The 23,935-nt window shown below is 35.3% G+C and overlaps 1 protein-coding gene across 1 annotated transcript in view; it reads right to left on the reverse strand.

Moving 5' to 3' along the window:
• Window positions 1–8,778: 8,778 nt before the first annotated feature.
• Window positions 8,779–23,935, reverse strand: part of PCTP (phosphatidylcholine transfer protein) — a 48,090-nt gene continuing 32,933 nt past the window's right edge. Inside the window, exons 3-6 of the mRNA XM_051994244.1 lie at window positions 21,615–21,694; window positions 17,833–18,004; window positions 13,482–13,549; window positions 8,779–10,023 (exon numbers count right to left, since the gene is read on the reverse strand). Of these exons, the coding sequence (XP_051850204.1) occupies window positions 9,958–10,023; window positions 13,482–13,549; window positions 17,833–18,004; window positions 21,615–21,694 (386 nt within the window). The 3' untranslated portion in view covers window positions 8,779–9,957. The remainder of the gene's footprint in view (window positions 10,024–13,481; window positions 13,550–17,832; window positions 18,005–21,614; window positions 21,695–23,935) is intronic.

Raw genomic sequence — 23,935 nt, forward strand, 5'->3', positions numbered from 1 at the left:
GGGAGGTTGGATTAGATTGCCATTGAGATAGGTGATTGATCCGAGGTCTTCAGATCCCTGATGGATTGGTCTGTGGATAGATTTCAGGAGACAGATAAAGGAACTTGCGCAGAACAAAAAAAAAAAAAAATACATCTTTGTTTTTATATTACCTTAAGCTAAAATTTAGCATTTCTTTCCATTATGAAGGTAATTCCTTTGTTCTCTTCGAGGCTTTCTTCCTGACTCTCCAGATTTCTTTCTCACTATACTCTTTGCAGCCTCTTATGTGGGAAGATGCCTTTGCTTCCATATATGGTGGCCTTTTCTCCCCAGAAGATCCCTCCACTTTGAAATCTTCTCATCTTGAAAGATCTCTTAACTCTTAAAGTCACTGCCTCTCCTTGGTCATTTCCTCCCAGAACTTCCATTCTTCAGTAAGGTATCAGACCAGCCTTGTTTATTCATTTATTCTTCAGTTTCTACTCCTAGATGTCCAGACTTCTGCAGATGCCATCCTTTCCCTCACCTACTTTTTAACTTCCTTTGTGTACTGTTCTTTTTCCTTTTAGAATGTAAGCTCCTTGAGGACAGGAATTGTCTTTCTTTTTGCTTCTATTTGTATTTCCAGCACAGTATCTGGTACTTAATAAATGCTTGTTAACTTGGCTTGTTGCTTTAAGATTGAGACAAAGAAGCATTCTTCTGATAATATATATGGAAGCTTCACCAGCCTGCCAAAGATGGCATTACAAATAAAACTTCTTGATCTTTTCCAGTTCTAAGCCTGCGATGCTGTGATTTTCTAAGGCCTCCTAAGGATTCTCTAAATCCTATGATTAATGTTGCAAAGGAGAAAAGAGCTCAACCATCAATCCTTCTGCCTTACAGCTTGTGTGGGAGTGGGAGTGAAAATCGTTAATCATTTTAAGTGCTGGTTCTGAGCCTAAAACTCCCCAAAATTAGCATTAAAGTTGAATGCTTCTGCTTTAGTTTTGATCTCATAATTCACTCTCAATAATACAAGATAGATGGATAATGTCATCACTTGCAACAAAGGATTTACAATTTCTAAGTTGAAATAAAATGCCAGAATGAATATTTTCACCTGGTATTGCTTTGTGGTTTACATTGCACATTTAGAGAAAGATAGCAAGACAAATACCATGTATTTTTTGAATCTTTTTGATGCTTTCATAGCCTCTGATTCAGATTTCTGAAAGCCCTTTGTGCATCCATATTTTTGAGGAAAATGGCAGATAAAGGTCCTCAGAAACTCTCCAGTCCAATTCTCCTGTTTCAGTAATAATGAAATGAAGATTCAGACATGTGAGACAGAATGGTGTAGAGCAGAGGTTTTTCACTTTTTAATGTGTCATGGATCCCTTTGGTAGTCTGGTGAAGCCTATGGATACTGCAAAATAATGTTTTTAGTGCATAAAATAAAATACATAGGATTACAAAAGAAATGTGTTATGTTGAAATATTTTTATCTATCTCTCTGTATATATGTATACACAGATATATAAGGGATTCTTACACCTCCTGGTGTAGATGGTAGAATGTTGATCTTAGACTCAGGAATACCTAGGCTAATGTCTCATCTCTGATACTAGCCAGGTAGTATAGTAGATAAAATGTTGACCTGGAGTCAGGAGAACCTGCGTGCAAATCCTACTTCAGACACTTACTAGCTGTATGACCCTGGACAAGTTACTTAACCTTGTTTGTCTCAGTTTTCTGGTCTGTAATAAAATGAGCTGGAAAAGGAAATGGTAAATCACTCCAGTGTTTTGCCACAAAAGGGCAAAAACAGGGCCAAATAAGTTGTCAGCAATATGTAGTCACATAGCTAGTATTGTTGTTGTTGTTGTTGTTGTCATTGAGACATTTCCATTGTGGTCGAGATTCTATAACTTCATTTGAGCTTTTCTTGGCAAAGATATTGGAGTGATTTTCCAGCTCAATTTATAGATGAGGAAAATGAGGCAGACAGGATTAAGTGATTTATCCAGGGTCACACAACAAATGTCTGAGGTCACATTTGAACTCAAGTCCTCCTGATTCCACTCCAGCATTCTATCCATGCATTATCTGGTAGCCTATAAAACGTAAGTGTCGTTTAACCTCTTTAATACTCAGTTCTATCATCTGTAAATCAGAAGTAACTATGATTCTAATACCAAGTTCACATGGTTGTTGTGAAATTCTAAAGGTGAAAAATCAGACCTGTTATTTTATTGATTTTGGGAATTCCCAAGTAAAGAAACTGTATAGAACAGAGGTGTCACGCTCACTGCCCTCCCAAGATTAAAATGTTATTGGGATTGATAAATGGTCAAAGGATATGAACAGACAATTTTCAGAGGATGAAATTGAAACTATTACCACCTATATGAAAGAGTGTTCCAAATCATTATTGATCAGAGAAATGCAAATTAAGACAACTCTGAGATACCACTACACACCTATCAGATTGGCTAAGATGACAGGAAAAAATAATGATGAATGTTGGAGGGGATGCGGGGAAACCTGGGACACTAATGCATTGTTGGTGGAGTTGTGAATGAATCCAACCATTCTGGAGAGCAATCTGGAATTATGCCCAAAAAATTATCAAATTGTGCATGTGATCCAGCAGTGTTTCTATTGGGCTTATATCCCAAAGAAATACTAAAGAAGGGAAAGGGACCTGTATGTGCTAAAATGTTTGTAGCAGCCCTGTTTGTAGTGGCTAGAAACTGGAAAATGAATGGATGCCCATCAATTGGAGAATGGCTGGGTAAATTGTGGTATATGAATGTTATGGAATATTATTGTTCTGTAAGAAATGACCAGCAGGATGAATACAGAGAGGACTGGCGAGACTTACATGAACTGATGCTAAGTGAAATGAGCAGAACCAGGAGATCATTATACACTTCAACAACGATATTGTATGAGGACATATTTTGATGGAAGTGGATTTCTTTGACAAAGAGACCTGAGTTTCAATTGATAAATGACGGACAAAAGCAGCTACACCCAAAGAAAGAACACTGGGAAACGAATGTGAACTATCTGCATTTTTGTTTTTCTTCCCGGGTTATTTATACCTTCTGAATCCAATTCTCCCTATGCAACAAGAGAACTGTTCGGTTCTGCAAACATATATTGTATCTAGGATATACTGCAACATATCCAACATATAAAGGACTGCTTGCCATCTAGGGGAGGGGGTGGAGGGAGGGAGGGAAAAAAAAATCGGAACAGAAACGAGTGGCAATATAAAGTAATTATTAAATAAAAAAAAATTAAAAAAATAAAGAAGCAAGAGAATACTGAAAAAAAATGTTATTGGGAAATATTTAACAAAATAAATAACAATACAATGCTTCGGAATGTTAACTTGTGGTTTTCTAATTCAATATTCAAGAGACAGGTGTTCCATTTCAATTTGAGTTTAATGCTTTTGGCCAGAGAACTAAGCAACTAGATGACTTGACCAGGTTCAAACAGAAAACCACTCAGGAGGATTTGATCTAAGACTTTCCTGACTCCAAGAATCCTTCTCTATCTATTGTCATATGTTACTTCAAAGTTTTACCACAAAAGATTAATGATTGTAAATGCCCAAGGGTGTGCTGGAGCCAATTATTAACATTTTAGAGGGAGCATTAGAGAGCAGAAATCAACAAATGTTACATTTCAAGACATTATTTTGTTGATTGTCTAGGCTGAAGGCAATCAAGAAGATAATGCTGATTAAACTTTAAAAAGTGTTTTGCATGGATCTTTTTTTCAAACAGCAGTTGTTAAGTATTCACCAGCCCATACCTAAACTTGTTCAAAGTTATACAGGTGCTAAGTAGTAGATTCAGGTCTATGATCCCCAAATCTAACACATATTCCACTTAGGCATACTTCCTAATGGCATTTTCTCTCTGTCATGCTGACTTTTCATTCATGCCTGAGAAAACCTTTGAGTCAAATGAAGACACTATTTCTGCAAACCATGATTTATTGCTCTTCTCATTAATACTAGCTCCAGCAACATGGCTGAACTAAACATAGTTTAACATTGTCAACATAAATATTACCTAAGAAAGAAGAAAGAGGAATCACTTTGAAGCAACTCACTGGATTCATGGCAGCTATTAACTATAGTATTTCATTTGTCTTGACCGGTAAAAGTACTGATGGAAAAGGGGAAACTAAATCATCTATCCATTTGAAATTTCATCCACTATTAGGTTTTAATAACCTTTTTATTATAAATATAAAAGTATTATTTCCATTAATAGGGAATAGAATCAACACACTAACTTTAGGGGAAAAGTTCCTGAAATGAAGTAATAGATAATAAAGGAAAGAATGGAGGGAGGAAAGTTAGTTGCATATTTCATGCCAACAACTTCTTTGCTGTTCCAGAAGCTAACAATACCCTTGCTTACAAACAAGAACCTGACTTTACTAGAGTCTAGAACCAATATAGAGAGCTCTTATTACATTCATATCCATTTCCCAATACTGACTAGATGTTTAACTAATAAAAGATGAATGGAACTTCATCCTGAGGCACCAATATGGAAAGGGGCATATTTCCTTCCCTGAGCACCCAATTCAAAAGTCCCTGACTCATTATGGATAGTGTAAGCCCTAATAAATACCAACAGTTCACATTAGACAGCTAGGTAAGTCAATACATAGAATCCTGAACTAGGATTTAAACAGAGTCCTTGGTTTAAATCCAAACTCAGACAGGTACTAGTTTAATCAAATAGCCTAGCTTCTGTCTGTGTCAGTTTCTTCAACTGTAATATGGGAATGATAACATTGACCTCCCATGATAATTTTGAGTATAAAATGAGATATTTATAGAATACTCTGGAAACTTCAGCATTTCCTAAAGACAGCTAGGATGACACAAGGAATAATGGAGCCAGGAAGACCTGAATTCAAATACAACCTCAGATACTAGCTGTGTGACCTTAAGCAAGTCACTTAGTTGCTGACTGCCTAAGTTTCCCTCAACTGTAAAATGGGACTCATAGCACCTGCCTCACAAGGTTGGTGTGATGATCAAGTGAGATATTTGTAAAACATGTTGTACAACACCTGGAACAAAATAAGAGCTTAATAAATATTCATTTCCTTTCTTCTTACCCCACATTCCCACTTTCCCTATTAACTTCTCACTTCAAAGGTCCCTGATTTCTGAGTGTGAATGGCTAGTCCTTATGGAAGCTATGACTCTTTATGATTCTCTGCAATGAGAAACTTAAAGACTCTACCTGTATTTTATCACTTATACCTATATTCATATATATACACATATATGTTATATATGTATAATGTTGTTATACATTGTTATGTATATAGTGTTGTTCCTATTCCCCATTTCCATCCATAATTTTAATGTGTCTTGGGCTCTAACCTGTAAGTTGTGCCTGATTCTATCTTCTGAAGAAGTATCGGGATTGCTATTCTGTTTCTCACATAACTCTATGATAACAAGCAGTTTAAACAATAATACAAAATGGAGCCAACATCAATGATTCATAGAAAACCATTAGTTAGTAGAATTTTTGCTTAAGGCACATTTTCTTTTTGTGGCCATAACTTATCTCTTGCATCTATCCTCTCTTTCTATTCCCATGATCACTATTTTAGTTGAGGCACACATCACACTTTCCCTGATGTATTGCAACAAACTTCTAATTGGTCTCCCAGCATCTAGCCTTTCTTCTCTCCAATCCAAAACAAACACTATAACAATAATTTTTATAAGTCATAGAAAGAGAGTGATTGAGCATAGAGAGTGCTAACAAGAGAATATGTTCAAAACTCATTTTATTCCCCTTTCCTGGGAAGTAGACACATATAGTGTATAGCAAATATTAAAGCACTACATAAATACCAGCTAGCAGCAGCAGCAGCAGCAAAAACGGTCAACTCAGGTAATTGACAAAAATATTGAGCAGAATCAGAGAAAGGAAAACATTTTCTAAATTGATTTTAGTTCTCTTGTCAGTAATCTCTAAACTCAATCATTGGAGCAGATAAGTAATAAGGCAGATAGAATATTGGGTGTACACGCAGGAAGGCTCATATTCTTGAGTTTAAAGCTAATCTCAAATCTGACCCTAAGCAATCTCTTAACTCTATTTGCCTCAATTTCCTTATCTGTAGAGTGATCCAGAGAAGGAAATGGTGAACTATTCTAGTATCTTTGTGAAGAAAACTTCAAATTGGGTCACAAGGAGTCAGACATGACTAAATAAGTTCAATCATTAAACAAATGTCTTGTGGGAATCCAAGTGTTCAAAATTTCCTGGATCTACCAGACCTATTTGTAGTGCCCGATGGCTCAGAGTGATCAATTCTCTATTTTGTGGACATTGTGAACTTCCAGAAATTGACAGCAAATTCACTGGTCCATAATCAAAATTATCCATCTTTTTCCCCCTAGTGAAAAATCAAGCCATTTGCTTGTCTCCAGTTCCCTGGCACTTTAAACTCTTTATTGGTTTACACAGTAGCTGGTCTATCTCTTCTCTCTATTCATATGGTCACAATTCTAGTTTAGACACACATCACCCTTTGTCTGATCTATTGTAACACCTGGTCCACTGTAACAAATTTTAATTATTCTCTCAGTATCCAACCTTTCTTCTATCCAGTCTATCCTCTATAAGATCTCTAGTCTTTTTGATCTGTATCTTGTATATATCTAAATATTGAGCCACTGGATTCAGATGGCTCTGGAGGGGAAAGAAAGGCATGTAACTTTGCACAGTCCTCCCTCACTTGCATGCCATAACATCATCTTTCTGGTGTCATGGTCCTCTTCCAGAATGAAGGACAAACAACAACAATAAACAATATATCTTCTGCAATAAATACAATGACAAAAAATATTTTATGATTTATCAGAATCTCCTACAGAATGTCGAAAAACTGGAAGTAAAAACCATTTATTGCCTAGAAGTTGATGCTTATATCTCCTATCCATCCCCCTAACCCATGCCATTCCTCAATCTAAGGCAAACCTTTGTAGATTTAGGAATAAAGCATGGAAAAACATGCAATAGAGAGTTTGGATTTTTTTTTTTTTGCTGAGGTAATTGGCATTAAGTGACTTGCCCAGGGTCACACAGCTAGGAAGAAGTATTAAATGTCTGAGAACAGATTTGAACTCAGGTCCTCCTAACTTCAGAGTGGGTGCTCTATGCCCCCACCTAGCTGCCCTGAAATGGAAGTTTTTAATATATGAAGTCAGCCTACATAAGTACTTATACATGCTATGTCTATAATAATCTCCACTTTTTCTAATTCTTTTTATATCGCAAACCTAGCAAACATAAATAAAAATAATTTTTAGCCATAAGAATTATACTTGCAATCTGGATCTTTACTTTTGATGGAACAATGAGAGAATTCCAGGTTTTTGGTTGGTTCTTCTGGTCTGGGAATCAAAGAAAGAGAGAGATTCATAGGCCAGAACTCCTGCTGTGGGATAGGAATATTTGAAAAGGAAGTGACCCTCTCTTGGAACTCCATAGTTCCAAGGCAGTAATAATTGTTGGCTAGTTGTGTTGTGTGAATAATTCTCCTATGTGAGGGGCAAGAGGAATTTTTAGTCCCATCAGTCACGTTGTGATAGAATTTGTCATTAAACCATGGAACCAGCCCTGATATGGTGTTGATTGGCCCCAACACTGCCTGTCCCAATTCCCACAAAAGCAAAACAGAAGCTATGGTATAGTTCCCAGATGCTTTTTGGAAATATTATCATTTAATATCTACTGATTCTAAGACCCTGCAGACAATAAATGGGATTATAAATGGAAGATAAATGGGAGTCTGAAGCACTCAAAATATATAATAAATGATTTATAATAAGGACAATATGACATGAGCCTACAGGGAATAAACACAGTAGCAGATAAGAGTGATGGAATGGAATGAACACTGGATTGGAAGTTGAAAGACCTACTCTTGTTCTGTGAGTTTTGTTATGTCATTTAAATTCTCTCTGGGGCTCAGTTTCATCATTTGTCAAACAATGGGATCAGATAACAATGTCTATATGGTTTCAGCTAATTCTAGATTTGAGCTATTGATCTTATTGACCCACTTGAATTGGTTTGATTTCTTAGATAATTGTGATTTGTGTGTTTCTTTTAAATATTTATGAAGAATCACCTCTAGAAATATGAAATCCCAACAAACCATATAAAAAAGAAGGTGAAATACAGTGAGAAAACTGGGTTCAAATCCTATCTATCTCTTTGTATGGCCTTGGACAAGCCACTTAATTTTTCTGAGCCTAAGGATCTGATCCACAAAATGAAGATAGGCAGCTAAGTTGCACCATGGTGCACAGAGTGCTGAACCTGGAGTCAAAAAGATCCATCTCTGTGAGATCAATTGTGGCCTTGGACACTTACTAATTGTGTGGCCCTGGATAAGTCATTTAACTCTATTTCCTTTAGTTTTGTCACCTAAAAAATACTAAATACTGAGCTAAGGGCTGGACATGCTTTTGGTTCTGTTTATAAGAAACTTGCTCATGAGTGGAATCAGATTCTGAGAATTATAGTGTGTGAATAATGAACCTTATAGATAAAATCAACTTCACCTAAGGTGCACAGATGCCAGGCTTTCAAATCATTGATTCAAAGTAAGTTTTTAGGATGCATTAACTCTATTCCCTTTCTGAGTCCTGCAGCCTCACCTAATGGCCAAATTATTAGATGAATCATTTCATCCATGTAGATATAAGCAAAAGCAATAAGTTACTCCCAGAAAAAGGGCAAAGGTTTTTGTTTATTTTTATTTAAGCCTCAAAGAATCAATTCTCTTTTTACACAGAAGAAATACACAAGCTGAGGTATTGTGGCAGTCTGCATCCTGTAATTTTGAACACAAACTATGCTGGATTTCTATGCACAATAATACGAGATCTGTACCATCATATGCTGGGTAGATATTGCCCCTGAGAAAATCACCAGGGCTGCTGCTACCTTTCTCCTCACTTTCCAATAACTGATTCTGATGAGAACTAACTTTGAGGCACAGGTTAGTCAATTCAGAGTTCATAAGGTTTTCTGGTGAGAGAAAGAGCAGCCAACTCTGGTAGGTTCCCTGAGATCAAAAGCTTAAAGGTCTAATTGGTCCTTAAGGTAATCTAAATAGTCATTTCCCTTGACTCCTTAAGGATATTAAGACTACCGCTACCTGTAAGGACACTTCAACAAAAAATAGAATGCAATGTCAGGAACAGACTTATGGGATCCCCAACAGGGAGCATCAGCTATGGGATACTAGCATTGGCAATACACTCTGGAAGACAAGGCAGAGTTTCTATAGATTAATGCTAGAGAAGTAGAAGGGTGGGTATAGTGAGAAAAATCCATAAAACATGGAGAGTTGCTATATTGCTTTGACACTATGAGAAATCTCACACTTCCTCAAGAGGGAATAAGACTGTATGAGAAAGAGTGTACTAACAATCTGAAATCCTCTCCTAAGCCAATTTACAGAGCAATAAGTGTCCTGGTTCGGGTTGGTCAATTTCCAGTGCAAGGAAAGCCAATTTTGAATGCAATGAATCTTATGTGCTCAGCAAGAAACTACGTCTTGAGACAGGGTTTGGTGTGGATACTGGTTTTCTTTTTTTTTTTTTCTGATTTGTTTTCTTCCTTTTTAAAGGGCACAATAGACCAATTGTGTTCCCTAGTAAGGACTTTCCTTTTGAAATATAAACAAGCAGAGTTTTCCTGATCTGACCTAGATTCAACTGTGGGAGAGTGGAATTGTTGCTAGGGTGGGGAGAATGGGAAAGGAAATTAGTATTGTAAGTCAGGCATAAGACTAGCATGAATAGGGAAGACATGCTGGAGAGTGCTTTCAGTTCTTTGGAAGAGAAGGAAAATAGCCAAGTTTGACTTGGTGTCACCAAGTTCATAGAAATGGGACCGAAACTGTCTCCTTCTATGTGTTCTTGTGATAATTTTGACAAGCCTTCTCAATATCTTTCAAGAAGCCTGGAACTCCATTCTGTAAAAAAAAAAAAAAAAATTAAAACATTAATTTTGCATTCTCATGCAACAAGCCTAATTTTTCATACTATTCTTCTGATTATCACCAGAGACCCAAAGGCTATAAAAAGCAAAAATTCTTCTGATTTCAACAGAACTTGACTGCAGAAGATGACAAAAATACAATGGAGTCAGAAAACCTGGATTGGAATAACTACTATAATATATATATACACACACATGCATACACACACACACACACACACACACACACACACATACATACATATAAAACTTAAATCAGATGTCAAAAAACTCTAATATGTATAAAATATAAATATATATGTATATATACATATATGTATATAAAACTGACATCTATTGTATAATGCCAAAAACTCTCAGATCTTCCATTTTCTCATCTTTAAACTGGTAGAGATAAGTTAGATAACTTATAAGATCCCTTCCAGTTAACACCTTATAGGCCCAAGAATAAGACTCAATAGGGAAAGCTACAGAAGAGAGTAACATGCATTGAAACTCTGGAAAATTGGCCAATTAGTGAAGTGTGATGGGTACTGTTCAGTCTGTTTTGTTGGCATTAATCCACTAACTAAAGGAGTCATCTGATTGCTTCTAAGAAGTATATTTTGAAAAGTATGACTACTTCCACCAAATTGTTATCATTTTCATTATTATTATTTTAAATTAGATATTTACGCTAGTTGTTTTCTTAATGCTGAACAGTATTTGCATACCTGGTTTAAGTCTAATTTTATTATAGGGAGCTTTTTTATTTTGTTTTGAGGAAGTTAGTTGTATCCTGTTGTCTTCTTGCTACAATTTTATTAAACACTGCAAAAAAAAAAAAATTCATTAGCGATACTGACCTATAAGAAGTGATTCTTAAAAAGGCACTTAGAACCTTTCAGGATGAGTGTGAAGTCAAAACTTTAATAACAATACAAAATTATTTTAATTTACAATATAATAATAATACCAATGAATATAACCTATATCAACAAAAGCTTTTAGGATCTTCAAAAATGTTTAAGAATGTAAGAGAGTTCAGAGTCCAAAAGTTTAAGAACTACTGGTCTCTAGTATTCTCTCTGCCTTATCTCTTCCAAGTTTAGGTATTAATGATATAATTGTTTCATAAAAAGAAGTCTATGGATATCACCAACTAGTGATAGTATTTTTTTTTGGTTAAGAATGTTTATAATATGTATATTGATGGTTCTTTAAATATATTGTAGAATTTGCTTGTTAAAATATCTGAACAATAGTTCCACTCTACCCTCCCTCTATACCTTCTGGGTAGTTAATTATGGCTAACTCAATTTCACTTTCCAAAACTGAGCTATTTAAACTCTCAGTTTCTGATTTTGTTCACCTGAATGTTACATTTTTGTCATTGATCTCTTTCCTTTAAATTCTTGGGTTTTTAATTTTTTTAATTATGATTTTACTTAATTAACTTTTATTTTATTCTCAGATTTTCTTCTCTTTTTGGAATTAGACAAGCTAAATATTTGTTTATTTTGTTAGTATGGGTGTATGTATATAGATATATACACAAATACACATACATACATACATATATGCATATGTATGTGTTTTGTAATTCTTTAAAATCAAAGCTATTTTAATTTTATGAAAAAAAATATATTTCGTTGTTACATTGCTTAACTTTCTCCCCATATCACTTTCCTTCCCCATTCCTAAGAATCATCCCGTGTAATAAACTTTTAAATTAAAAAAAGAAAAAAAATCAGAAAAACTAAAATCAATGCATCAAAATATTCTAAAAAAAATAAGTTCTACCATAAATATTTCCACATATATGGAAACTTTATTTGTATTTATTACCTCCTGGGGCATACGGCATATTTATTGGTATTTATATGGTATATGTAGGGTATCTATGGGGTATATTTATTAGGATAAAGGAATATCTAGGTCCAAATATGTGAGCATTTTAATCACTTTTTTTGCATGATGCAATATTATTTTCCAAAATGAGCATACCTATTAACAACTTCACCACTAATGCATCAATGCATGCCATCCATCGCTGATTATGCCCATCTTATGTGATTTTGACAGTTACTGGGTATTTTTTTTTCCATTTTCAGTTCTTTTATTATTAATTATGTGGATCATTCTTTCATATGGTGTTTGAGAGTTACAATCCTTCTTTTGAGAACTTTTTATAACTTTTGATTACTTATCTATCAGGGAATGGTTTTTGGATGCACATACATGAATATACATGCACACACGTATGTGTATGCATATAGGTATATATTTATGTCCATTCAAAAATGGATATATAATTTTAATATTAAAGATAATAACATAAAAGAAATAGAAATAAAGCAGATCACATGCTTTTCATAGTTGTGAGTGAGAGATGTACTCTTAAACAAACAAAAAATAGAAGCAGCTTTTTTGCTAAGTCTCCATGTTGATCTATGTGTTTTATTCATGTTTTCTGGACAAATTCACTTTTTTATAAAGGATTTGGTCGTTATTCCTGCTTTTTATATTTATTTGAAGTATTTATATATAGTGAGTTTTGTGTAAATGTTCCAAGTGGTACTGAGAAAAAACAAATTCTTCTGCCATCTCATTTAGAAAATGCTATGTTATTAACCTTAATTTCTCCAGACATTTTGTTTAATCCTAAATTTTCCCTTTTGGTTAGACTGTTCAAATTTGAAAAGAGGGAAGAAAAGGGGGGGGGGAAGAAGAAGAAGAAGAAGAAGAAGAAGAAGAAGAAGAAGAAGAAGAAGAAGAAGAAGAAGAAGAAGAAGAAGAAGAAGAAGAAGAAGAAGAAGAAGAAGAAGAAGAAGAAGAAGAAGAAGAAGAAGAAGAAGAAGAAGAAGAAGAAGAAGAAGAAGATGATAGGGGGAGAGAGAGAGACAGAGAGAGACAGAGGAGGAGGAAATGAACTATTAAAGTCTTCTAGCATTATTGTATTATTGTTTATGTCCTCTTGCAATTCAAAGAGTTGTTACATCCCATCCTCTAAGCTTGAATATATGTCTATGTCCTAATGAGTTTGGCCCTGATTCTGGTCTCACAAAAGCAGCAGTAAGAACAGAAACTATATTTTTCTTATTTGTATCCCCAGCACTTAGCATAATGCCTGGCACGCAGTAGCACATAATTTTTTTAATTGAACTGTATGTGCCATAGTGAAAATATGCATATGCACACAAACACACACATACACATACATACATACACACACACACACACACACACACACACACTCACACACATACAAATGCTCACACACATACACCAGACATATACTCCAGCATTCACCAAATTGTATTCTGCTCCTACCTACTCAAAAGGGATATTCTACATAAAGGTCTTCCTGAGTCAAAGATGACCACTTATCTCAGGTTTCAAAGATTACCAGTGTTTGTCAAACATTTTTCTTCCAGCATCTTAGAGGCTCACCTTTGCTGCCCAGTTGACAAGCCAGGATGGAATCATGCCTCCAGGGTTATCATGGTAGAACATGGAAACTAGGTAGGGAGGCAGGGAAAAGGTAAAGAAGTAAAAAGAACAGTTCAGAAAAACAAAGAAAATATAGTGAGGTACATAATCAAAAATCTGTGCTATGACTATTCATAATGGGTGCCGATATTACAAAGGAAGGAAGCATCTAGGTATGAAGATTACTTTTCAATAGTTTTTCCAAAAAAAATTAATCTTTATAAATGGTCTCAGAGTGAGCAAGAGGTGGGTTCAAGTCTCACCTTTGACCGCTAGCAAGTGCCCCTAGACAAATCACTTCATTTCGCCATGCTACCAGGTAATTCTCTAAGTTGCAAAACATGAAACCTATTTTGATAGAAGGAGATTCCAAGAAGAGCTCCCTTTACCAATTAAATGACATATTCAATCATCTTCCCTTGCCCTAGTCCCCCCACCTTCAAAAAAATACAAAAACTAAAACAAAACAGTCATTAGTTCAATCTGATTTGGACTTGTGGTTTCATTAATGTGATTTCATTATGTCTAAGCACCTGTCAACAAGACTAATCAAGATTAACCAGAAACACAGTCCTAGAGAGGTGCCTCTAAGAAACCTGCCCAGGTCAGTATGATTCAGATATAGTACTTAAACCCAAATCTCTCTGGTATTAAACCAGCCCTCAAGTCCTCAAATCATGCATAAATCTATACATATAAAAAATTAGGTAGGTAGATACATTTAGGGATTCACAGCTTAATTCTCATATACATACATACATATATATATATATATATATATATAGAGAGAGAGAGAGAGAGAGAGAGAGAGAGAGAGAGAGAGAGAGAGAAATGGATAGATAACTGTTCCTGACTGCATTTGAGGTTTTCTTGGCCAAGATACTAGAGTATCAAGCTCATTTTACAGATGAAGAAACTGAGGCAAACAGGGTTAAGTGACTTGCCCAAGATCACCCAGCTAGTAAGTGTCTGAAGCTAGATTTGAATTCAGATGAGTCTTCCTGACTGTAGGCTCAGAGCTCTATCCACCTAGCTGCCTAAGAGATAGAGATACACAAAAAATAGTATTTTGATATAATTTATTTCCTATATAATCCTATATATTTTATTTTATGCATTTAGAAACACCATACCAAAAAAGGGTCTACACCAGGGTGGGGAACCATTTTTCTGCCAAAGGCTATTTGGATATTAATAATATCATTTGCAGGCCATACAAAATTATCAACTCAAATAGTGGGAGGTTTTTGAACCTTGTTTTCAGCTCATCATTGCCTGGGGTTGCCTTGACATGGCCAGACCAAATAGTTTCACTGGCCTTATAAGGCATGTGAGGCAGATGTTTCCCACTCCTGGTCTAAAGGCTTCATCAGATGACCAAAATGGCCCATGACACACACAGACAAAATTAAGAATCCCTATATTATAGCATGCTGTAATCAATATTATAATCAATCAATAACATTCAGAAAAATTCAGCATAATCCTAATTTACAATCCCCTTAAATGCCTTCTCTTCACTCTGGACCCATGACTAATGAGGCCAGTAGAAATAGAAAAAGTTCTAGCACAGTCTTTAGGGTGGGCCATGCTAGAGCTAAAAAGCTGATGAAAGAAAGAAAGAAAGAAAGAAAGAAAGAAAGAAAGAAAGAAAGAAAGAAAGAAAGAAAGAAAGAAAGAAAGAAAGAAAGAAAGAAAGAAAGAAAGAAAGAAAGAAAGGAAGGAAAAAAGAAAGAAAGGAAGGAAGGAAGGAAGGAAGGAAGGAAGGAAGGAAGGAAGGAAGGAAGGAAGGAAGGAAGGAAGGAAGGAAGGAAAGAAAGGAAGGAAGGAAAGAAAGGAAGGAAGAGAGGAAGGGAGGGAGGAAGGGAGGGAGGAAGGGAGGGAGAGAGAGAAGGAGGGAAGGAGAAAGGAAGAAAGGAAGGAAAAAAGAAAGAAAGGAAGGAAAAAAAGAATAAATAAGAGAAAAGAAAGAAAAGGAAAGAAAGAAAGTAGACCTTGAGTCAGAGACCTGAATCTGAATACCAGCCACATTATTTTCTATGAAACTGTAGTAAGTAATTTTACCTTTGTAGGTCCCAGCTTCCTACTCTGTGAAAAAAGTTAAGCTAGATGAGATCTATCTAGAGCACCTCTATCCACTACACTCCCTACCTCCCCCAAGATTCATCTTCCTGAGTTCAAATCTGGTCTCAGACATTTAATAGATGTGTGACCCTGGCCAAGCCATTTAACCCTGTTAGACTCAGTTTCCTTCTCTGTAAAATGAGCTAGAGAAGGAAATGACAAAATACTCCAGTATCTTTGCCAAGAAAACCCAAATGGGAGCATACAAAGTCAAACAAGATGGAAATAAATGAACAACAACTATAGCAAAATTTTAAAGTAAATTTTAGTTGTCAACTTTTTTTTTTAGTTATCAACTTTTTAAAATTAAGTTTAAGGGGGCAGCTAGGTGGAGCAGTGGATAGAGCACCATCCCTGAAGTCAGCAGGACCTGAATTTAAATCTGTTCTCACACAATTAAGACTTCCTAGCTTTGTGACCCTGGGCAAGTCACTTTGCCTTGGGAAAAAAATTAATAATAATAATAAAATAAAAATAAAATTAAGTTTAAGTATGTTTAATGAAAAAAAGTATTATCTTTGATGATAGAGTATTCCATAAATGTTGATACTTAAAAAATAATAAAACTCCCTGACTATACATCCCAGTGATATATATTATGCAAATTTATAAATATGCCTCTTGGCATATTTAGGATGCAGAATAAAACATACATTTTCATACACAGCCAATATATAGCTTTATTTTCTTTGCTTCACTATGTGGGGAGGAAGGGGAGACATGTAAAAGAGGATTGAGGAACATCAATAAAACATATAAAGCATATTATTAAAAACAAAGAAATACTAAAGGGGTTATAAATATTAATTTTGTTACTGTATGTTAAATTTAATATGCATTTAAAACAAATAGATAACAGAAGTCCACAATTTTATCATAATCTGTTTTGGTTTTATTGTAAATTGAAATATTCATGTTTGTTGATTAAGTTAATTTTTAAAAAGAAAAGAAAATTTCAAAAAGAACAAAAATGATCAGCTCTAGTGCAAAAGTCAGAAAATTGTAACCTTCTGAGGCCAGAAGACAACATGTTATAGGGCTTAAAGCGCTATCCTAAAGACAGTTGAACTTAGATTCAAATAAAAATAAGACAACATATGTGCAATGCTTTGTAAACCACAGAGAGCTACATAAGATCTAGCTTATTAACTTTTTAATAAAGTCTCTCAGGTATCTCTAAGACATACCTACTAAAGTAGGAATGAGTGGAAATATGCATTGTGAGGAGTTCTCACACAAAGGAAAAATCACAGCTCATTGATATATTCACCTTTATAAGAAGAGAATTGAACATTCCCATAGGTTCAGAAACATTCCTGAATTTCTTAGGGATTGCTTTCTTTTCATATACTATTTGTATGTGAAATGACATAATATAGGGCAAAGCTTCTTAAACTGTGGGACACAACCCCATATGGGGTCATGTAACTGAATGTAGGGGTTATAAAAAATTTGGAAATGGTAAAAGGTATCAAATATTCCTCTAAAATTTAATTTTTTATGTAAAAATAAGCAAATATTCCATCTCATTAGCATGTCTCTTTGTATTTATCTTTAATAAATCATAAAATTATATATAGTACATATATACTCCAAAGAATAGTTTTAAAAATAAATTTCTCTATAATGTATTATCAGTAAATGTTTGATTTATGTACTTTTTCACATACCTATATACTAGGGTCATACAAAAATTTCTCAAGTGACAAGGGGTCATGAGTGGGAAAAGTTTAAGAAGTATATAGGAGGCTGCCTTCAAAGTAAAAAATAGCTAGATTTAAGCCCTGCTAGTGACACATTGATTAATAAGCATTTAAAAAGTGACTAATGTATGATGTGAGTCTATGAATATAACTTCTCAATACTCCAGTGCAGTCTCTAGGACTCCAGGTTATAAATGACTTGCTTATCTGTATCACTAAAGAGAATTCACTACACTGATGAAATCATAGTTCTAGAACAAACAAAAAAGTTTGGAAAGTACTGGAGTGTTATAAAAGTTTTGTTTTTCTTTCTTTTTTTCAATAAGGATATAGATGGGAATAAGAAAAAGTAGATTTTTTTGTTAAGTGAAAAAATACTTTTAATAGAAAGCCCTATAAGCTTTGCTCTATTTTCAGTTCGTCACAAGGGCATAGCTAAGAAACAAATGCCTCATTCTAACCCTGACAAAGGCAGCTGTTTTTACCTTTGCACCCCTTCTTGCCATCACTTTCAATCACAAGGCTTTGCCTGTAATCTCTGACTCGTATGATACCATTCTTCGTTGGAATTTCAGGTGTGAAGAAGCTCTTAGCCAATATTACATGTACTGTCCGCCCATTTAAATCCAGGTCTCTCCTGTCCCGAATATACACATACTGTGTTGCAAGTTAAGGAGAAAGATCCTGTCCAGTTTTGCATATATATGAGAATGGAAAGTCAGTAGACAAGATCCAGGCCCCCTAAAGTTCTACATATCTAATCCAAAAAGGCAAAAGATCATGTTACTGACTTGTAATTATTCTCTGTACTACTTATTTGGTTCTTGGCACAAAGACTTCAAGACAAAAAAAGACCTTAGAAGCCAATTTAGTCCATCCACATTATTTTTTTCACATGAGTTAGCAGAGGCTCAAAGGGGGAAATACTTTGCCCAAGGACATGCTGGAGATAAGGACAGAGCTGGGATTTGAATCAAAGTTTTTGGATTCCAATTCTTCATATTAATTATTGTTTTACATTGTTGATAGCTTGTCTCCTCAAACAGAATGGAAGCTATTCCAGGGCAAAGATGGTACCTCATTCTTTCTTTCTTTCTTCTTCTTCCCCTCCTCCTTCTCCCCTTCTTCTTTCTCTCTTTCTCTTCCCCTTTCTTCTCCTCCCCTTTCTATCCCTTTTCTTCCTTCTCTCCTCCTCCTCTTCCTTTTCCTCCTCCTCCTCTTCCTCTTCCTTCTCCTCCTCCTTCTCCTTCTTTTTCTTCTTCTTCAAGCCACTGCCCAGTGCTGTATACATAGCTGGTTTGTGGTTTTTGAGTCATTTTTTAGTCACGTCTAATTTTTTGTGACCCAATTTAAGGATTTCTTGACATAGATACTGCAGTGGCTTGCCATGTCCTTCTCCAACTCATTTTTATAGACAAGGAAACTGAGGCAAACAAGCTTAAGTGCTTTGTCCAACATCACACAATTAACTGTCTAAGGCCTGATTTGAATTCAGGAAGAAGAGTCCCTAGGCCCAACACTCTATCCAATGTACCATATGCCTGCCCTGGTGATCATAATAGCACTCACCAAAAGAGTTATTGTGAGAACCAAATGAAATAATATTTGTAAAAGAGCACAGTCTCTGGAATTTATTAGATATGTAATAAATCCCCTCCTCTGTATCTTTGCAAAGCCCCATCAATAAATGACCAGGTCCTATATACAGAGAAAAGTTAATGAATGGAAAAATAACTGATTTTTCTATATTTATTCTCTTTTTATTCATCAAGAATGAGAAAGCCTTTTGTTGGGTAGCTTGCCACTTATTATACAGCATTTCAGTGCACCCTCTTTTGTCCATTCATTCATTCACAAAGCCTTTTATTGAGAAACTGCCCTACTCATAAGCCTTTTGTTAAGGTGCCAAGAGGTAGCTGACAACCAGTAATACCTGCCTCACAAAGTCATTGTGAGGACTGGCTGAGATAAAAAATGTGAAAATCTTCATAAATTATCAAGAACTATTTCATACCAGTAGGTCAGGGGGCCATTTAGATCTTGTCTTTTTATTCCTAGTATCTGGCATAGTGCCTTGTACATTGTGTTATCAACTTATTGCTAAATAGAATTATGATGACGATGATACATATTCTCAAGAAGTTTATAGTTTATGCTGTGGAAACACACATACACACGCATATGCATACACACAATTAATAGGAAATAGTTTCATCCAGTGACTGGCAGAGCACTAGATCTGAAATCAGTGTTCTGGGTTTGAAAGTTCCTCTGACCCCTTTTTTTGCTATGTGTCCTCAGAAATGTTACCTTACCTCCAAGTGTTTCAGTTTCCTCATCTGTAAAATGAAAATACCCACCTCATAAGGCTATTGTGAGGATCAAATAGTGATAGTATATCCAAAGAGCTGTATAAACTGATAACTAGAATAAATGCCAGCATTCATTCAGTCAGCATTTAAAACAATTACAACCTGGTTTCAATCTATACTCCCAGTCTTATTAGATATTACTTCCCTCCACTCCCAGCCAAACTAATCTGCTAGCTGTTCCTCACACAGGATTTTCCATCTCCCATTTCTATGATTTTTCACAGGCTGTCCTCCTGTGGCCAAAATGGGCTCCCCCTCCTTTCTTCTGTCCATGGATTCCTTTAAGTATCACTTTTTAAAACAAAATCTTTCCTTATCTCTTTAGCTTACCCAAGCCAGAATATCTTATAATTATTTTGTATGTATTTAAATACTAATAAATATATACACATGTATGTGCAGATATATACACACAGATGCACACACATTCATATACATAGATACACACACACATATATATATACATACATATGTATGTACACACACACACAAAGACTGTGAGCTCCTTGAGGAAAGGGACTGCTTCATTTTTTTAAAAATTTCTAGTACCTACCACAGAATCCAACACAGAAGAGGTACTTAAAACTTGCTTGCTAATTCATTACTCATCATTATTATAATTCAGGACAATATCTGATTCATCATCTGATCACCTACCATAAACAAGGTACCATTCCCAATGGTAAAGATACAAAGACAAAACTAAATAGTCTTTACCCTCAAGAAACATTTATTCTGACTTGTACCTGTGAGAACAAACAGAATCTTTTGCACATTCCTAGGAGTTTAAGACATGGTTATTGAATGTTTGAACAAATAAGGGAATGAATAAGTGCTGAAATATCACGAAAGAAAGTATTAAGCAGAGTGGAAGGGGCATGAGTCCTCTGAGAACACTTCTTAGATAAAAATCTTAGTTATTACCCAGAGGGCTTGGAACTATAGATCTTTTAGGTTGGCCGCAGGACACACACATCCTGAAGTTTCCAGGCATGTGACTTATAACAATTTCAGCAGAGGTATCCTCAATATAATACATTTTATAAATGACCAACATTTATTAAATCCTTGCTAATGTGAAACGAGGGGTAGCTAGGTGGATTAGCAGATAGAGCATGAGGTTTGGAATCAGAAAGACCTGAGTTCAAATCTAGTCTCAGACACTTACTAGACCTGGGCAAATCATTTAACCTCTATTTACCTTGGAGGCAACAAGGTGGCTCAGCAAAAGAAATGCTTGGCCTAGAGGCAGGGAAATCTGAATCCAAATCTGACCTCATTTACTATTTGCAAGTCACTTCTATTTGCTTTAATCCACTAGAAAAGGAAATGGTAAACCATTCCACTATCTTTGCCAAGAAAACGCCATGGACAATATTGGCATAGTATAATCCACAGGTTCGTGAAGAATCAGACAATGCTGAAAGACTGGACAAAAATAACAAATGTGAAAGGAACCATACTAGTTGATAGAAGGTTGGGGGTATTTTTTGTTTGTTTCTTTTGGGACCTTACCTGGCCATAGAAAACTCTTATTAAAGACATTTTTCACCAAAGCAAATCAGCAGCTATTCAGGAACTAGAGTCTCAGGGGACTGTCTGGGGATACAGAGAGATTTAAATGACTTGCCCAATGACACCAGTCAGGATGGAGGGGTGGGGCACACTTGAAACAAAGTCAGTTCTCCATATACTAAGTCATCTCACTAGGTTATAGAAAGACAAATATAAAAGTTCCTGTCTCCTTTAGAGTCTGCCTTTCAAAGAAGGATGTTAAGAAATGTCATCTATAGCTGAGAATTCCCCAAAGTCACAACTACATTTGATGATTCCAAAAGAACTCATTAAAATAGCTCACAAATGAGGTTGTTTGGTACTTCTGTTTAAAAGGATACATCTCTGTTTGACATGGGAAAGGGATATTTCACTTCCCAGTAGACGACCATCTTCCCATGGATCTCCATTTCATAGAGTTCTGTGGAATAAGAAAGGAAGAAAAGAAGTCAAAAATAATCTTTGGTCTTATTTTCCAATTGACAAATGTATAAAAATTATGAGATTATAAGCCTTAAGAACACAGAGACCTTAGAATCTCATAGTTCAACTCCTTGAAAGAAAAGGAAAGTGATGTTGAAAGAAAGAAAGGGACTTGTCCACGGTTATACAATTACTGTGTGGTAAGGGCTCAGATTCAAACATATGTCTTCTGACTCCCAATATAATAATAAAAGAGAGAAACATTCAAATGCTGGGTCCACTTCCTTCAGAAGGCAGTATCAGAAACTATTAAGGTGAAGGCATGTTCTAGAGATTCCAAAGGTCTCTTCCAATCATTAATCATTAATAATGATCTATGATTATGGAACTCTAGAAAGCACTGAATTGATTATACCATAAGAAAAGTAGTCCATATAGAAAACAGGTAGCAATGAGAATAGGATGGGGAAAGAAGAAATTAAACCCCAAACAAAGTATACACAAGTAAATTAACTTCTCATATCTAATATAGTCTCCCTAAGACCATTTATGATAGATGAATTTTTGATGTGGCTTATAGTAGATGTTTAATAAATGCTTATTGACTGGCTGGCAGAAAGAATGTCTCCACGGGGATTTCCCAACATGAAATCAGTTACAGACCATCCTCTCCCCCTCTCTTTCAACCTTCTACCTCTTCCAACAAAAAGCAACAATAGCCTTGACCATCTTTGATGCTATAGACACACTTTTCAATTGGGGATACTGTTTCAGCTATGGAAAATTAAAACTGTATTTTGTTGTTAAGATTTTTTCCTACTTTTTTTTGAAGTCATGATTTCCACCAGAGGTCACCAGAGCATCGATATTTTTACTTTGGGGAGTTTTTTCCTCCCTTCAGTTTCAAACTTGTGTATAAAAAACCTGTCAGCCCTTAGGGGACATAATGAATATGTTCAAATGGGCATATCCATGGACAGTGTAGTCGTGCTTACAAAATAATGATTCTCTAGTAGTTGAAAGTTTGAATGTCGATCAGAGTCCCCCAAAGTTTTTGAGAAATGAAACAAGACAGATGTTGAGCTGAAAAGAATTTCCTTCTCCCATTGGAGCAAAGCTCATGAGAACTGGAATCACTGCCCCATGTTTCAATAGACTCCAAATAGGGCTACAAAGGCTGAAGTTCAGTGGACTATGGGGAGAGGAAATGTAGTGTTTGGTGTTTACATTTATGTTTTCCTTTTCTCAAAGATGAAATATGTCATTTTCCAAGTCAGGGTTTGAGATGTTACCCAGTCCACAATCATTTAAGAATACAAAATATTAATAATAATAACTAATATTCTATGGCACTTAATATTTAGTGAGCACTTTGCTAAGCACTTTATATACCTCATTTGTTCCTCATAATAAATATGAATGGAAGGTACTATCATTATCCTCATTTTACAAATCAGGAAACTGAGGCAGAGATTAAAGTAATTTGCCCAGAGTCACATATGTAATAAGAGTATTCACTAGAAAGGTTATGTACAGCCAACACAGTTTGATTACTCATTCAGTAACTATTTATTAAATATTTACTGTATGTAGAATATTGTGTTAATAGCTTTGGTAAGAGAAAGAGTAACTAAAGAGATAGACATTGTATTACTATCTTAAGGGATCTTCAGGAACTAACAGTTTGTTAAAGGGGTATAATACAAGCTGAAAGTTCTAATAAACATTGTTACATGTTAAGAAGATAATAGTTATATTGTTTTGTTTTGTTTTGTATTGTAGAGTTGAGTGTTTTGTTTTCTTTTGTTTTTGTTTGGACAAAACTTGTAATTTTATTGGTATACAGAACTAGCCTTAAGAAACTCTTCTCTGCCAATGTAGATCAACATCAGCTTTGCAATTTATAATCTCTAGAGAATTTTCTAGGAACACACAAAGGCTAAATGATTTACCTAGGGGTATACAGCCAGAATGTGTTGGAAGCAGAATTTGAATATAGTCTTCCTACTTTCTCCACCTATTATGCCAACCTGCCCCAAATTTGCCATCTATTAAAAAAAAAAACTCCCTTATGGGGGCTTAGGGGAACTTGGGAATTGTTTTAAGGAAAAGATAAAAAGATTCTCTTTTTGGCATTGAATTAGAGATACAAGCTACTGGAAAATGAACAAGGATACACTGAGATCATTTAGAGTTTTGATAAGGAAAGAAAGAAGGAGAAAGCAAAGCAGAGGAAGAG

Source organism: Antechinus flavipes, chromosome 4 (assembly GCF_016432865.1).
Source record: "Antechinus flavipes isolate AdamAnt ecotype Samford, QLD, Australia chromosome 4, AdamAnt_v2, whole genome shotgun sequence".
NCBI classification, from domain to species: domain Eukaryota; kingdom Metazoa; phylum Chordata; class Mammalia; order Dasyuromorphia; family Dasyuridae; genus Antechinus; species Antechinus flavipes.